Genomic DNA, 17113 nt, shown 5'->3' on the forward strand with positions numbered 1-17113 from the left:
CTATCATACTTTCCATCATTATTTACTTAATATACTTTGCTGTTTCTATTATGAGTCTAACAGGAGATGAGTACAGGAGGGCAGACATCCACCACTGCCTACTCCATCCCCGCCTCCCAAAAGTAAACTTGATGAGTGATTGTTCAGCACTAACTTACGGACACTGTTCTGTGTGCTGGTATCCCATGCACGTGCCTGGTTTTTATGTGCATGGGTTTTGAGACAATTTAACGCCATAAAGAGGCTCCATTTCTCACTCAATACAATATAGCACACTGTACACATTATCATCATCATCATCATCATTATCGCTGTCGTTGTCCGTCCTTGCCTGATGCAAACACCTTGGATGGGATGGGACAACATCAGAATGGGAACAATAAATCAAACACACCTTTCCAGGCACTCTCTGTATTCGGAAGTAACTAGCAACACCATTATGTGATGCCAGTCACAGCCCATGAAGTTACATAGTTTGTTTAGATTGCTGTCCATGCTGTTTGAGTAACACTGAAAACTATGAAATACCAGAGCATTATTTTGTCTCTACTTGGAAGCTTTGTCTAAGAAACGACTGCCCGGCAAAATCCCACCATGCTCGGCTGCAGTCAAAATTGAAAGGAGCTAGCAAAGTGTCTCTGTCCCAGTAAAGCCTGTGCTGGAAATACACAGATACAGATTCTGATCCCGAACACCTGACTCAAATAGCTGGATCAGGTATCAGTGACAATCTGTTATTGGATAAAATAGTTATAATAATAACGATTCTGTACATATATATCTATGTGTTTGTTTTTTGTTAGCAAAGTTGACAAAGATAGCAAAGCAATGTTTAAGTCATGCCTGATGTTGCATTACACATTAAGTTATGATCCGAGTCTTTTTTACACAGTGCTTTTTTATACAGCTTATTAAACATCACATCTGTAATCTGTATCGTCCGATACACACGGCCCAGGTTTCAGTATCAGGACTGAAGAAGACGGGTCGGTGCATCCCTGGTCAGTGCTAGGTAAAAACACAATGGAATCCATTATAAGCAGCCTGTCTATTGTGTTGGCCTAACATTAGCAATGCCAGAGGTGTTAGCTTTCTGGAATCATATCCTGATCCTAAAAAAACAAAAACAAATAAGTGACAAATAACATGTGTTGGGATTCCACGTCCACAGCATGTTTTTTTTTTAAGTGACCATCTTTTCATAAGAGGACCAGTCAAGGCCAGATGGCCTGGACATCATCAGCTGGCCAGTGAACCAGCATGTCCTGCACAAACTTTTCCTGGCCCCGAGCCATTGGTTAAGTCAGACCCCTCTTCGAACGTCCGGTTCAGCCCTACATAAGAGGTTTGCTTTTTAATTCACCTTACAGCATCGTTACATTTCTAAAAGTTGGCTGCCACATTGACCTCAACTTCAAGTGATTTATCCAAACAGAAACCGTCCTGGGACCCTGACAGCAGTGACAAACACATTTTGGTTCAAGAAGCTAAATTTTAGTTTAATGTCCAATTTAGCAGCGGTTTGGCACCTGTTGCCAAAACACAGAAGTAATGTTCTAAAATAAGACAACGACCAAACCAATATGGCAATGAAATGTGACAAACCAATTAATAACTCCTGCTAACATATTGGTCTGAATCTACTTGCAAGACACAGGGAGAAAGACAGGGGCTACCTTATATATAGATTTTAAAACCCCCAAAGGGAACAACCAATCAAACAGCCTCAACTGTCAGCGTCAAAATGATTTTCATTTGGACTTAATGTCCAAATGCATCAAAAATATGTTGCATTTCCTGTTGCCTGAGGATTCTGTTCACTGGCTTACAGTGAATGAGGTCCTCTTAAAGCCAAGTGAGCTCAGAACATGCTTCGCCCAATACAAAGCGAAATTAAAAATGGGGAGAAATTGCAAATGAGGTTCTGAATATGCCACAGATCCTCAAAGCATATTTTTAATTAAAAAAGGACAAGAAATAATTGAAAGCAGTGTTTGTGTACAAAACTTTTTTAAAGTCAACAATTAAAAAGTTTGTATTTGATTTTTTTGCACATTTCATTGTTCAAGAAAACAAACTCCAGATTTCTTAGATCAGATGCTATGTAGTAAAAACCAAAAGTGATAATTCAACGGGATACTCGTGAATATTCATCTTGAGATGACCATGACATGGCAGAGAAAATAATATTTAACCAATAAAAAGAAAAAATTACACGACCATAAGATGTGAAACAATCTGACCCAACTTATTTTAAAATCTAAATAAAAAATGTATTTCTCATTCTATGAAAACACATAAATGGCAAATGCCGATCAGTGTTTTAAGCAGACTTATAAGACTTTTGGGATTTCCCCCCAGAATCTGGGATTTATGCAATCATCACAAGTTTTGATGATCGATTAATCTTTTTATTTTTTTTAATCTAGTCAATTTTTTTAAGCAAGAATATCACAATTTCACTGGTTTTAGCTTTTTGTATGTGAAAAATTGCTGTTGTTTTCTTAATCTTCTGAGCATCAGTTTCTAAAACCAAAAGTAAAAATCTAAAAATGTCCGCTTGGGATTTTATTATTTTTTTTTTTAGGAATTCTTCTGACAATTTAGATACCAAACGATTAATAAAGTGAATATCAGTGGATTATTATTACTATTATTATTATTATTCAATAGCAAAATAATTGCTACTTGTAGATCCAGTAAGTAGGCTGAAACAAGAGGCCATGAAAATCAAAATAAAGGGGGGGGGGGGTAATTTACTATCACAATTTCATTCACTCTCTGTCAGTCAGTCATGTAACTGCTTCAGCACAACTGACCATCCACTGCCATTAGTGTAGTGTACTCCCTATAGTGAGATGTGTCTGCACTCTCTTATTTTCTGTATCAGTGGGTGACAAATGCTGCAGCCCTGGTGTTTTCAACATCATTATTTCATCTCTAAGGCTGCTTTGGTTTAATTTCAGCACCGGCAGTCTCATTGGTTAATCACTTCCACCACTTCTGACCTCGACATTACACATTCACAGAGAAAAAAGGGAGGAGGACCCCCCTGAGTCCAAACATCACTGGAAACACCTTCTTTTCTGTCCCATTGGAGCCATTTGTAAAGCAGTGATAATCCGCCCCAACAATCGGGCGCCTGTCTCTGACACGGGCCCTCGCTGTGTTTGCATACAAAGCAGAAAAAGAATGGCATGGCTGTAAAGCTGGTGACCTTTGATACACATACTGATTCCCATACACGACGTGTGTATGTGTGTTTGTGTCATGCACCGCAATGAATGGGGCTAAACACAACTCCCCATCAATTATAGTTAGCTATCAAAACAGCTGTTGTGTGATTTACTTCTCTGAACGCTAGACTTAAAACCTGTTTGCCAAATGAAATCTACAGTTAGCTTCTGTGATTTCTGTGTGTTTCTTCAGCCACATCATGGCATGGTTATCAGGCTGAAGCTATATGTTTAATAAAATATATATTTCTGTGGTTTTGCAGCATTCATATGTAGGTTATAGGCTTTGATTTCGATGTGTCATTCAAAAGCCTACTTGGCAAAGAGGCCTCCTTTGCCAAATACCCCTCATACTGACCAGCTGACTCCGCTGCAAATTCTGACAGTTTTTTGTGTTCAGAGAACGACATACTGCTCCTGTCATGGACAAGCTGTGTAAATTCAATGGTTTGTTTCCATTTTTTGTCTTCATGAAGAATTACATCCTCCTAGTTGAGTGACAGATTCTTTTTCCTCACTGTTCATCTTAAAACAAAGTTTCGATGATCCTCACACACTAACAGTTAAAAGATCCATGACTTTAACTGGAAAGCAACGATATATCACGTGTTGTAATTTTAAACTGTTTGAGTCAACACTTCTCACATACACACAATCTACCTCGCAGGAGTTTTGGAAAAATAACTGTGCAGTAAGTGACCAAGTCTTGGTATTTATGTGGTACAGGGCATGAGGGCAATCACAAGACTGGCTACAATGTTTGCAATGCAGTTTGACCCATAAAAAGACTGACCCCGGTCACAGTACATGTCATCCCTTCTACAGATGCAGTGAGTCAATCATAACGTCTAGACAAGGCCTGAACCAAAACACACGCTTTGCTCATTCCTCCTCCTCCTCCTCCCTCTTCCACTGCCTTGCTTCCACCCTGCATAATCACAAGAGGAGATTTATAACCAAAATGGCACTCTGTTGTTCCAAAATAAGGCCGAGGTTCAAACCCACCGGTGAAAAATGCAACAGGGGGCCAATGAGTTTATTTTTAGTCGGTGGGTTACCGCTGGTGGAGGATGGTCACCAGGCATCTTACATGTCCCTGTGGGAATGTTGTACCAGTGTTTATCTCCATCCAAACATACTACCGCACACTTCAGATGCTTTTGTTTGTATCAACTTAACTAGTCAAACACTGCAACTTCTACTACAGACGCAATGCAGGCGTATTCAGTAGCTGACACAGGCGGGAGAGACTGCAGCTAACATGCCTTGCCCATGCCAAGGGCCATGCACAGCGACACTCCGTCACTGAGCAACATACAGGCTTTGAGAGTGAAGTATAAGCTGAACTTGGGTAGTCAATGAACAAAAATGGAGGCGTTTCAGCCGTTAACAGACCATAACGTATTGTTCTAAAGTTGACTCTGGCTACAAAGTAACAGCCCAGTTAGCTGGCTTGCAGCAGCATCCAATGAAAGATGGCGACCTCCGGCGTGATTTCGCGGATTCCCCAACCCCAACCCCCCCTCACCGTTTTGAATCAAGCTAATATTTAGTTAGCGCGCAAGCTAACTTAAAGCGACTTCACAGAGCAGTGATAGCACAGTGTCTAGCAGTGTTTTTGTTGCTTCGATGGCCATCTCGGCAAACAACAAGTTTGAAAACAGTTTCTTACTCACCTGTCAACTCTCACTGCACGGCAATGCAAATACTATGGTGGTAGTGGCAGCTGATGGTGATGTTGGACTGAGGCCTTGAATTGGCTTCCAGGCTAAATACGCAGGGTATTAGCTAGCAGGCTATATCGAGCACGCTAGCTAGGAACAACCGGCTTACCGCTCTAAACCTCTCCGCAAATAGTCTTCCGATTTCAGGGGAAATAGCCGCGACCAGTTGCAGGAGAGTGACAAAACGACTCCCCCAAAACTGTCTGCAAAAATTGGCTCCCCCGACCAGCACTGCAAGCTAGTTAGCAAGTAAGCTAGCTAAGAGTTAGCTAGGTGGCTAGCTAGCTAGCTTGCCTATCAACTTTGTTCAGTCGGGCTCGATAAATCTGGCGCCTGCAAATTCACGCGAAGCAAATTCCTCACGGTCAACAGCAGGCTCTACGGAAGGGGAAGTCAGAAAACAACCAAGAAACCCTAAACCCGAGGAATAAACGTTACTCGTCTCAAAGCTTCCGATCGATCAAACACTCGTTACAGCTAAAGATGACAGAGAAGGGGGGGTTTGGAATGGAGAAGTCGCCGTTTCCTTTCCCTTTCGTGTGCAGCACAAAGATCGTCTATAGAATAATTGACGGTCAAACAGACCAGTCCACCGATCTCCAAAAGTGCCCTTTACGGTGACTTCAAACAGTCATGTTACTGTATGATCTTATTTACAACTTCAGAGATACTGTCGACAAAAAATAACATGTACAATTTCAACAAATGTCATCAGATAGTTGAAATCACGGGTGCATTATCAGAGTGAATTAAAAACACAGTGGCAAAATCAGGACTGGAATTAGGAATGTAATGGGCGTTTTTACTCCATTTATTCACCAAACGTCTCATATGCAAAAAGAGTTGGATGAGTAAAACATTATATATTATACATATTATCTATACATTTGGCGAGACACAAGGAGGGGAAAAGCTGAGCGATCAAGAGGCAGCCTGTACTGATGTTGCTCCCCTAAAACTATGATGCAACTTACTTTTGGTTGATATAGAGTATAAGATTTTTACTATGTTTTAATTTTCCAGGTTTCCTCTCACTTCGGATTCTCGATGCACTACAGGCTTTGTCTCTGTACTAAATCTTTGCTGACCTGGGGCCAACTGGTGGAAGAATTAGTCAGATCCTTTACTTAAAGGGCTACTCCAGCTATTTAGAATTGGATTTTCATTATGTCAGGTGCTCGTGAGAAACACATTATAAAATACAGGTGAAAACCAAAGTAGCAGAGGCCAAGATATCCTGACATTTATAGACTCACACCACAAAAACCCTCGACCCTAAACTTCAAACATACAATCTTGCATTGGACCCTCCCGGCCTAATAAATACCCACATCTTTCAGACTCCACACCTTTAGTTTGTAACAGACTCTCTGTTATATAATTGGTGGCCTCAAATCTCAAAGCTCCTCCAGGCTCACAGTCACAGGCTGGGAAGTCCTTATTGCGACAAGTAATCTGAATTTAAGCAGCCTTTAAGCAGCAACGTCATGTTGTAGAAAGAGAATGCATGTCCCCTGTCAGTGTTACATTATATTATATCATATTTATTACTGATGCATTAACATATAAGCAGTGTTCAAGTGTTTTACCTGGTTGTGGTTTATTCTGATGAGCAGTGTAATCCATTAAAAATATTTTGCAAGATTTTAATCTACAGAGAGGCTAGTAACTAGCTGTCACATTGAGTTTTATAATATTTGTCTCTGAAATGGAATGAAGTAGAAATACAGTATAAAGTGGCATAACGTGTAAATATTCCGGTAAAGTGGCTCATCCTCAAGTATTTCAAGTTATTTTCCACTTTTTTTTACTAGAAAATATGTAGACTGTCATGTAAGTCATTTGAAACACAACTACAGCAACAACAACATCAAATTAACAAAGGGTGTTACACTATATATAGGAGAGAAGCAGCCGATATTTTGAATTTGTTTCACAAATACAATCTGCCTTTTTCTAGATTTTCTTTGAAAAACTCTTGAAAATAAAAAAATATGACATTTTCTTTGCACGTTCTTTCTATATACAATAAATAGATACATACTACTGTTCGGGATATTTTTTAACCTCATTTAAATTAATACGTATTTACTTTGTATTTAGCAGCTACAGCTCTCATCAGTTTCATAGAGAGCAGAAAACGTTGTTTTATCTTGCTTGAAACAGCAACCCGCTCAGTTACTCTCTGTGGTTGAAAGGAATTTAACCCAGGATGTGGAGAGTTAGTTTAACAGGTGGGCGGGACGCAGGAGGAGTAAAGATGAGCTGCTCTCGGGCTTGCAGAGTGAGACCTCTTCGCGTGCTTCCTCTCTCTGGTGCAGCACTGAAGCCGGAGCTGTCACACAGAGCTCGAGCTCCCGCCCCTCCTTCTCCCCCCTCGTTCTCACAGCGGGCCGTCCTGATTGGTCTAGGCTGGCAGTGGGCGCACGCGGACCCACTCGTGATCGGCGAGAGTGGGTGTGACCTATAGACGCAGGCGACCGATGATTGGCTATTTCTTGATCACCGCGGATCACAACAAATATGGAGTTGAGTTAGTTCCGGGTTGGGAGGTGAGTTTCCCAACAGCATAATAACCCCAAATAACTTGTTAAATTGTCATTCCCTTTATGTGTTAAAACGATAAGAGTCTGGTGATTCTTTTCTTTTCTTAGTGTCAACAAATGCCATGAAACGACGAATCAGAATACTTTATTGAACCCTGAGAGGGAATTGGGCATCCTACAGACAAAGTATTATTTGTGTACCGAAAGCCTGATATATCTCATTCCACTGTGATGTAGAGCTTCGCTGTAGTCCAAAAACTATGAGGAACACATTAGTAGACAATTCTTCAAAAAGCTACATGGTTTTAATTCCTTATTGCAGTGTCCTATAGCCTACCAGCCATAATACAGGTCTTACTTTTTTGGTCACTCCTAAATAAGCATAGCCATTATTTTCTCCTAGTTTGTGCTAGGTTTGAAATAACTATTGTCTTAAATGAAATAAAAAACCCTGTAAATAAGCAGAATATTGTGATTTAAATCAGCCTGTGAGTGCCAATGGTCACTTACACGATCATCAAGAATTTATGTCTATGTACAATTAAGTAAGTGTAAAGGAAAAGGAAAACTCACAGCTGAAAAAAGAAAATTAAAGATATCATGTGCAGTTACAAGAAAGCACCTCGAACATTAAATTAATGAGGCAGTAGTAATAAATCTCATTAAAAACATTTGCTTTCTATTTATTTTACAGTAGCATTCTAAAGCGTCGGTTCATACACTCCCTGTATAAGTTACAGTTTTTCATTTCACCAAAAGATGAATTCACATTGTGTCACTAACTTGTTCAAGAGCTTTCAATCTTATCTCAAGGCCTTTCTCATCCTGGAATTGGTCATAGATGTCATACAAGGCAGTTTTTGTAGTATTTACATTCAGTTGGCAGTTTATTAGGTACACCCCGCTAAAACCAATGCAGTCTAATACAAAAGTCTGTCAATAAATCCCGCCTTAATGAAGGTTGTAGTGTTCCGTTTTGCTGAAAGAGCTTCATAGACGTGTTGATTCAACAGTATGATGTTTGGACCAGTATCGGATTCCTTGTATGTGCACACATACTTGGCCAGTAAAACCAATTCTGATTCTGATAATAGTTTTGGAGACTGTACTTTGTGTTGCTTGAGTTCTACTGACAGGTGATTCTATTCTTTTGTCCCACCCTTACTTTATTCAATTGGGTTAGGCTAAATAACAGAAATACTTCTCTGTGTGATGCAAAACAGTTCAACAGCACCTCATGTTGCATTCTCCAAAATGACCTTATAGCTGAATCAGTACCTCTCTCCAACACATTTCTGGCACATCTCTAGAAGTGACCGAAATTTTGAATAGAAACTATATATATATATATATATATATATATATATATATATATATATATATATATATATATATATATATATATATATATATATATATATGATAATCTACTGCGCGGAAAAAACATTTAGAAAGAAATTGTTACAAAAATATTTTATTTTCTTTTGCTATGTCTGTATTTGGACATAGGGGGCGCTGTGCAGAAAACCCTCGCCAATGTTTTCGGTGTCTTTTCCGGTTCTAACGGAACGAGGAGCTTTCTTTCCCCGTGCCGTCAGCGGACCACAACGTGTCGCGACAAAATGGCACTTTATAATTTCAAGAAGATTATGGTGGTTCCCACCGCTAAGGTGAGTTTTGTTTTACGTCGTATATGTTTTAAACGGATGTTGTTTTGTCCGTCTTGTAATTCAGCTTTGAGAGACTCTAGAAGGTGTAGAAAAAATGGTGGGACTCTGTTGGGAAGAAAAACACGTGCTGATCGGGTGTAAAGAGACAGCAGCAGATTTCCATCTATGTGCACGTACTTTACGGAGTTATAGCTGAACGTATTATAAGAAAAGAAGCACAAATAAGAAAGGAAACGGTCGACCATTATGTCTGACAGATATTAGGCAATACATAGATTTTCTCTTCCAGTAAATGACTGCTGACATTTTAAACTAGCCCAGCTATGTCCCACACCAAACTCCGTTCCAAAATCTGGAAATTTAAGACTCCAATCAGAAACGATACGCGATCCAATCAGCCGCTCACGGCGTACATCAAGCAGTACCTATTAAAACAAGCTGAACTCGTGCTTCTCACCTGTTACCCAGTGTTTGTCCATTTAAATACCCTGCTGATCAGGTCACAAAAGTTGACAAAAGACATGCTATGTGTATTACGCGGATGCCGAATCGACAAGAGGACACGGATTATTGTCATAGTTAATAGAAAGCGTTAGTAGATCTCTGCTTTTGTCGACATGCGCTTGTACATTAAATCGAAAGATTTGTTAATGGAAGATTGGCAGGACAGAATTTTCTGGGTGAAGATATGGAAATGACATATTTTTGCAAGTACATGCTACAGTACTGATAAAGATGAAGTACAAATAATGAGTAACGCAAACATCTTTTAGTATTATATACTGTGTACTATGTCATACTGTCCTGAAAATAACATGGAAATGAAAGGCCTGAAAGGCCGGCCCCCTGCTTTTTGATGAAGTGAATAGTGTTGAGGAGAAATGTCCTGCTCACCAACACCCTGACGTGTATACTGTTCCCCTCTCTCCAGGATTTCATCGACATCACTTTATCCAAAACACAAAGAAAGACACCTACGGTGGTACACAAGCATTACCAGATCCACCGCATCCGACATTTTTACATGCGAAAGGTGAAGTTCACCCAGCAGAACTACCATGACCGCCTCACACAGATCCTCACTGACTTCCCCAAGCTTGATGTAAGTCAAGATGAGATTTAAATAACCATTGTTTCCTTTTCTCTAATGGCAAAATGGGGTTGTTGTCTCTGATGTCTACAGTCAGTTTGTGAAATCCATTAATGTGTCGTTTCCCTGTAGGACATCCATCCATTCTATGCTGATCTGATGAACGTGTTGTATGACAAAGACCATTATAAGTTGGCTTTGGGACAGATAAACATCGCCAAAAATTTGATCGATAAGTAAGTTTGTCTAAAGTCTTCTTACTGCTTTGCATATTATATATATATATATTATATATTGTTGCTTATTGCTGTGGTTGACTGACATTTACTGTGTCTTCGCTTTTTCTTTTGATTAAGTTTCTCTTTTCATTTCATGTTTCCTGCTGCATGAGCACACGTTTTCATCAGCAGACCATGACATTTTTTGCTGTTAGCAAAACCACAAGTTTAAATCCAGAAAACAAAGCAGTGAACCAACATCTTTTTCTTTTGTTTTTTTAACCCCCCCAGTGTTGCTAAAGACTATGTGCGTCTGATGAAGTATGGAGATTCTCTGTACCGATGCAAGCAGCTGAAGAGAGCCGCTCTGGGTCGTATGTGCACCATCCTGAAACGACAGAAGTCGAGTCTGGAGTATCTGGAACAAGGTGAGGGAGAGGCTCAGTCTCCAGTGGTTGAAACGCTGTTACAGAAAATATAAACCTCCCCTCTTAGACTAAAAGAATTATTAGTTAGCTTCATATTGGCCACAAGCATCTTACCTGAGAGGTGTTCCTGAGCGTGTTTTCAGACTTAAATCTTTCTTTGATGTGTGAAAATAATGAATCTCCCTGTTGTCCTCCTTCAACAGTGCGCCAGCATCTGTCCCGTTTGCCGACCATTGACCCCAATACGAGGACCCTGCTTCTGTGTGGTTACCCCAACGTCGGCAAGTCCAGTTTCATCAACAAAGTAAACGGCTCTCTTAAAATTCTCGGGTAACAGCTGTGCATGAGTTGGAGATGTTTTTTAATGTTTCATCACATGTATAGATTCCGATGGAAAATTGAAGCGTAAGTGATGATGTATTTAGAAAGGGTTGTATGTAGTTTTATTCTAAACATCTCCTATAGATTTTATAGGAATCATCATTGTTTTCAGGGTGTTTCAGCCCCTCGATTTTCCTTTTTAAGTGTAGTTAACATGGTGTAACTGTGTAAATGGTCTTCCTTGTCAGGTGACCAGAGCAGATGTTGATGTCCAGCCCTACGCTTTCACCACCAAGTCTCTGTTTGTGGGTCACATGGACTACAGGTATCTCCGCTGGCAGGTGAGATGCTGCAGCTCTGACTGTAACACATCACTCAGTGTTCACATGGATTAACGTCCAAAGTCTTCAAAAATAACAACAATAATTTGACAAATATGAGGCCAAAAATGTTACTAAATTGTCTTATATTATAATTTCTGAGTTTTTACTTGTTTTTTTGTATGATTGAACCACAGATGTTGGGCCTGAATGATCCAGCTCCACTCTAATCCTACCCTAAAAACGTGTGTTTCTATTGGAGGAACTTTTTTCAAGTGAAAAGCTACAGCAGTGACAATAACCCATTATTTAGGGCGATGTGTGTTTTTCCTCTTCATGTTTTAATTTGTACTGAAACTGTGCTGCTAAAAGTTTTTAGAAAGTTTTAAAGACTAAAGTACAGCCTTTATGATGCTGTATCAGCAGCAGAGCTCATATCAGCAAGCTCTCCAAGGAACTGAACTGAAACAGAACTGTTTCCCTCATTATGCCACGTTAACTGTGTGTGTGCAGGTGGTGGACACCCCCGGTATCCTGGACCACCCCCTGGAGGAGAGGAACACCATCGAGATGCAGGCCATCACGGCTCTGGCTCACCTGCGAGCGGCGGTGCTTTACGTCATGGACGTATCTGAGCAGTGTGGTCACACCCTGCAGGAACAGCTGGAGCTCTTCAACAACATCCGACCGCTTTTCGCCAACAAGGTCAGACGTCAGCAGTCTTACAGCTGTGAACTGTAAGATGAAGAGAAATTTAAATATTCTCAATGTTTCCATGAACAAATGGAAAGTTTGCTTCAGTAAACACTTGGATTGGACATATGCACAGCAGTTTTTTCTGGGGCACTATGACCATGATGGCACTGCTTCTTTGTCATATAAGACAATATTCTTCCCGGCATGGAGTTATTTTTGCAGAGGTATTTTGCTGTATAAGTAAGTTTAACATAGAGAGAGATTCTTATTAATGTCAAGCCATCTTGAAATTAGAAGTGCCTCTCATTGCACAATTCTAGAACACTAACTTTAATTTGAATCTGTGATGTCTCCGTTATCGGAAATTATATTTTGTATCAGCAGACCTCTGTGGAGATAAATAAAAAGTGAAAAAGCCAGCGTAATACGTTCGAGTGCAAGTAATCGAAAATAACCCTGGTGTCTCGCTTCCTGCAGCCTCTCATCATTGTGGCCAACAAATGTGACGTGAAGAAGATCAATGAACTGTCCGAGGAGAACCAGGTGGGTGATTTATGGTTTAGACTTGATCTGCCTGCAATGTCTTATCGGGTGGAGGAGCGGAGCTAGAAATTGGAGCTGGCTCTGAACACAAGGAACCACTTGTTTGTTTTAGTGACATCTAAATATTCAGTTTCTTACTTTCTTACGATGAGAACAAGTGTTACGGGTTTATCTTGACGTCATGCTCACATCTTTGTTTGCTGTCAGAAAATCTTTGCAGATCTCTCCGCTGAGGGAATCTCTGTGATTGAGACCAGCACCCTGACCGAGGAGGGAGTCATGCAAGTTAAAAATGAGGTGAGATGCCGCAAACGTCAGACTCGCTCTGAGCCCTGGAGGTGCTGAGAAACAGAGTATAGTATGTTGCTTGTTGTGGCTCACGGTCCTGTGTTTGTCAGGCCTGCGACCGGCTCCTCGCCTGTCGTGTCGAGACCAAGATGAAGGGCAAGAAGGTCCACGATGTTCTCAACCGGCTCCACCTGGCCATGCCCACCAAGAGAGATGAGAAGGTAAATATAACTCCGTCAGAGCTCTGCCGCTTCCCATTTCAGCTGTTTTCTATTTATAATTAAATTGTTTGATCTGTCATTTCCAGGAGAGGCCTCCGTTCATCCCAGAAGGAGCCTCGATGCGCAGGAGGGCAATGGAGGTGGACGCTCCCAAACGCAAACTGGTACGTCTGATGTTAACTTCTGACATGAGGTCGAAGAGACGACTGGGATTTGATTAAACCGACACACCTTACAGCTCCCTGTGTGTCAGTGTAATAAAACACTGTTGTTCATCTTGCAGGAGAGAGATCTGGAGATGGAGCTTGGCGATGACTACATTCTGGACCTACAGAGTAAGAAGTGTTTTCATTTCAACAATCAGGCTGCCTGAAATGCTTCTGTCTTGCGCCACTGATATCGTTTATTTGTTTTTTAAGAATACTGGGATCTGATGAATGAGGATGAGAAGCACGATAAGATCCCTGAAGTGTGGGAGGGCCACAACATTGCAGATTACATTGATCCCGACATCATGAAGGTGAGTCTTGGCACTCCTCCTGGTACTTTGTAATTACCATAAAGTGCAGCTGTCTGGCTGGTAAACCCAGCAGTTTCTGTGTTAAGATGAGGAATATATATACTGTAGAATAACCAAGCTGCACCACCTTTGTGGTTCAGCCTGGTTGGTCCTTTTTAACCTTTGCACATTATTTCTGTAGCCGTGCTCGTGTTAAACCGCGTCGTTCGCCTTTGTTTAATGAAATTGGCAAAGAATTTGAATATGTTGGTCATATTTATTATATGATAGCTTTACATTTATTTTATTTATTGATTGGTTTGAGACTGATCTTACATTGGTACAGTCTCTGTTATTTATGGTTTCACAGATTCACTTTAATTCTGATCTTATAACATTTATTTGTGTTGCCTGTTTTGTGTGTCTGTTTTGTTCAGGACGCTCCTTTTTGTTTCTGTTTTTTTTTTTAATCTCAGTGAGGCTCACCTGGTTAAATAATAAGCATTCCTTGATTTCTTCGAAGAGCAAAGTAGAAAAAAGGAATTGTTTTCCATCTACTAAACATCTTGAGATCTTTGATCTCCTCTTTCACAGAAACTGGAGGACCTGGAGAAGGAGGAGGAGCTGAAGGAGCGAGCTGGGGAGTACGACTCAGATGAGGAGAGCGAGGATGAAGAGATGCAGGAAATCCGCGTTCTGGCCAAACAGATCCGGGAGAAGAAGCAGCTGATGGTCATGGAGTCAAAAGAAAAGGACGTGCACGGACCCCGCATGCCCAGGACCACCTCCAAGGTGAGAGCAGCCTGTCCGACCCTGTTGGCCAACTGAAGCTCATCGCTGCCACATCAGTATTAGTCCATGTGTCAGCGGATAAATTACAAAACAACTGAAGTACAGAGACGTTTCAAAAAGTGCTACTGTTACATAGTTTATGTGAAACATGCCTTAAGCAGTGGATTTTTTAAGAACCCTTGTATATCGGGTATGGTCTAATATATTGAGCTGCTTTCACAACATACCTTAAACAAAAGGAGCTCACGATCAGTTTGAGCACAGAGCGTCAGCCATCCCAGACATAGTCAATGCCTCCTCCGGTTTATCTGCATGTAAGTATCAACTCATGATCGTCAGTGAAGGAAGGCAGAGGAATTTAAACACAGTATATGAGGAAAATAAGAGACACTGCCCACGTAAAACTACAGGCGACTCTTCTCCAGATAAAAATGCTTCGTGTGCCCTCGTGTGAGACCTTCAAACTTCAGCAGTTATGTTTGTAATGTTTTTTCTGAAATTCAAAGCAAAGCAGAGCACTGGTTCAATTTAATTGAAAACCCTGACAAGTTCTGGAGCAACCACAGAAATAGAAAGTGGAATTTGAGAAGCCCCTCAAGTTTGCTTAATTTTGTGTATAATGATGTTAAATTGTGTCTGTCCGTATAGGTTGAAAGAAAGAAGCTAGAGAAGGAGATGGCCGACCTCGGTCTGGACATGAATGACAAGGATGATGTAAGTTCTTGTTTAGATCTGAACCTGCAGGATACATGGACTCTATAATATGACATCATTGAATTGATCATGAGGTCACTGAAGTACAATGCAGTTATGACCACAGTATTAATGTGCATCGTGATTCTGCAGCCAGGGCTTTCACCATCTTGGACACAGTATCGAATTTAAGAAAAACAAATACAGACGCACTCATCACACGTTTATTTTCCTCGTGTATTTTCAGAGTCACTACGCTCAACAGGCCCGACGGTCCCGAAGCGTCACTAAGAAACGTAAGCGTGAAGCTTCAGCCCCTCCGACCTCCAAAACCCGCAGCCAGAGTGCCTCCCGTCCACCGCGAGACCAGTCCGGGTTACGGGATACAAAGGTACGTGACAGTGTCTTTACCTTGCATTTATTCACTGAACAACACTGCAGTCTAATTGCATGTTTTTGACTGTGGAGACAGATTTTCTGCAGAAGGCAAATCATTATTTGTAGGAATGTGTAAATATAATATCTGCTGTTTTTATTTTATTCCGTCCTTTGTCCTCAAAGTTAGTCTTTTTGCCATTAATCTAATGGTGATGATGCATGGCAAACTCAATCCTAAATATAAATGCAGAATGTCGATATGGGCTGAGGAGGCAAAACATGACTCCACAACTTGGTTACACATTGAAAAGAACAAACCTTCTGTAAACAATAAAGCATGTTCACGGACACATTCGGATGTGCTCATTCAGGACTCATCAGTGTGCATCATGGTGTGAAGTTTTAAAACTTGTACATTTAATTTTAATTTTAATTTGAAGAGAACTCATGTTCTTTGTTTGTTCCTCAGATGGTAAAGAAGGCAAAGATAATGATGAAGAACTCCCAGAGAGGCATGAACCGCCAAGGCAAGAAGGGAGAGGCAGACAGACACGTGTTTGACCTCAAACCCAAACACCTGCTGGCCGGCAAGAGGAAGTCGGGCACCGCCGACCACAGATAAAACTGCTTTTTCTGGACTGTTGAGATCTGGACACTCTTTTAGAAGGAGAGATAGTTCTTGCCCAATAACCCTAATAGATATACACCTGAACTAAACTGCAGTCTGTCAGGCGTGTTTGGCCTTTTCTTTTTCAGCCTCATAAAGAAAGCCTGATAAATACCCACTTGAAATAAACTGAAGACTGTCAGGTTGTCTTACACCTATGTTTGTCTTGTCCCCCATATGTGGCTCAGGAAATTCTGGGTTTCCAATAGATAAAGTGATGATGATGCTTCCTTTACAAGAGAGATAAATAAATATGCTCCTGAACTAAACTGCAGTCTGTCGTGCATGGATTGCTGTGTGTTTTCACTTCACCTTCTATTATATAATTATTTATGTATTTATTATTGTTGTGCTTCTGTGGCAGCTGCAAAGTTGTGTTTTGCGATATTATCGAAAACCTGGATTTTTAATATGAAGACAAGGCGACAACAGCAACTATTTAATCTGGCATGTGTTTTGTCAAGAAGAGTGAACAAAAACAATTCAGTCACACTTTCTGTAAAATAGACAAATGTTGATTTTATTTCATCATTTGAATCCCTTTGGTAGGTTTTTAATATGCCGAATTTTCACGAAGATATTATTCATTTATAAAAAAAAAAACCTTTTTAAAGTTGGCTATTTTGGGTGCTGACGGGTGGTCATACTCAAGGAAACAGAAAAGTAACTTTTTGTATAAGGAGTATGGTTTGAAGCTACGTCACGGATGAGAAAGGTGGGCTGTTCGCTTTCCACATTTGGCTTTTATTGTGAAAAACCTCACGCCGGAATTGGCTTCGTTAT

At 40.6% G+C, this 17113-nt stretch overlaps 2 protein-coding genes across 3 annotated transcripts in view; one reads left to right on the plus strand and one right to left on the minus strand.

Moving 5' to 3' along the window:
- The window catches only part of larp4b (La ribonucleoprotein 4B), a 46951-nt gene extending 41514 nt beyond the window's left edge, over positions 1-5437 (minus strand). For both annotated transcript variants that reach the window (XM_041948568.1, XM_041948567.1), the window contains exon 1: positions 4913-5437. The gene's annotated coding sequence lies outside the window, so the exon portion shown is untranslated. The remainder of the gene's footprint in view (positions 1-4912) is intronic.
- Positions 5438-9028: 3591 nt separating this feature from the next.
- On the plus strand, positions 9029-16599 carry gtpbp4 (GTP binding protein 4). Its single transcript, XM_041948852.1, has 17 exons — positions 9029-9176; positions 10108-10278; positions 10399-10502; positions 10776-10912; positions 11116-11216; positions 11482-11574; positions 12067-12258; positions 12727-12792; positions 13000-13089; positions 13191-13301; positions 13388-13465; positions 13585-13636; positions 13721-13821; positions 14395-14592; positions 15241-15306; positions 15533-15676; positions 16133-16599. Exons 1-17 carry the CDS (start codon positions 9129-9131, stop codon positions 16283-16285), a joined length of 1905 nt encoding a protein of 634 aa, XP_041804786.1. The 5' UTR covers positions 9029-9128; the 3' UTR covers positions 16286-16599.
- Positions 16600-17113: the final 514 nt, after the last annotated feature.

This window comes from Chelmon rostratus, chromosome 12 (assembly GCF_017976325.1).
Source record: "Chelmon rostratus isolate fCheRos1 chromosome 12, fCheRos1.pri, whole genome shotgun sequence".
Classification (NCBI taxonomy): Eukaryota; Metazoa; Chordata; class Actinopteri; order Chaetodontiformes; family Chaetodontidae; genus Chelmon; species Chelmon rostratus.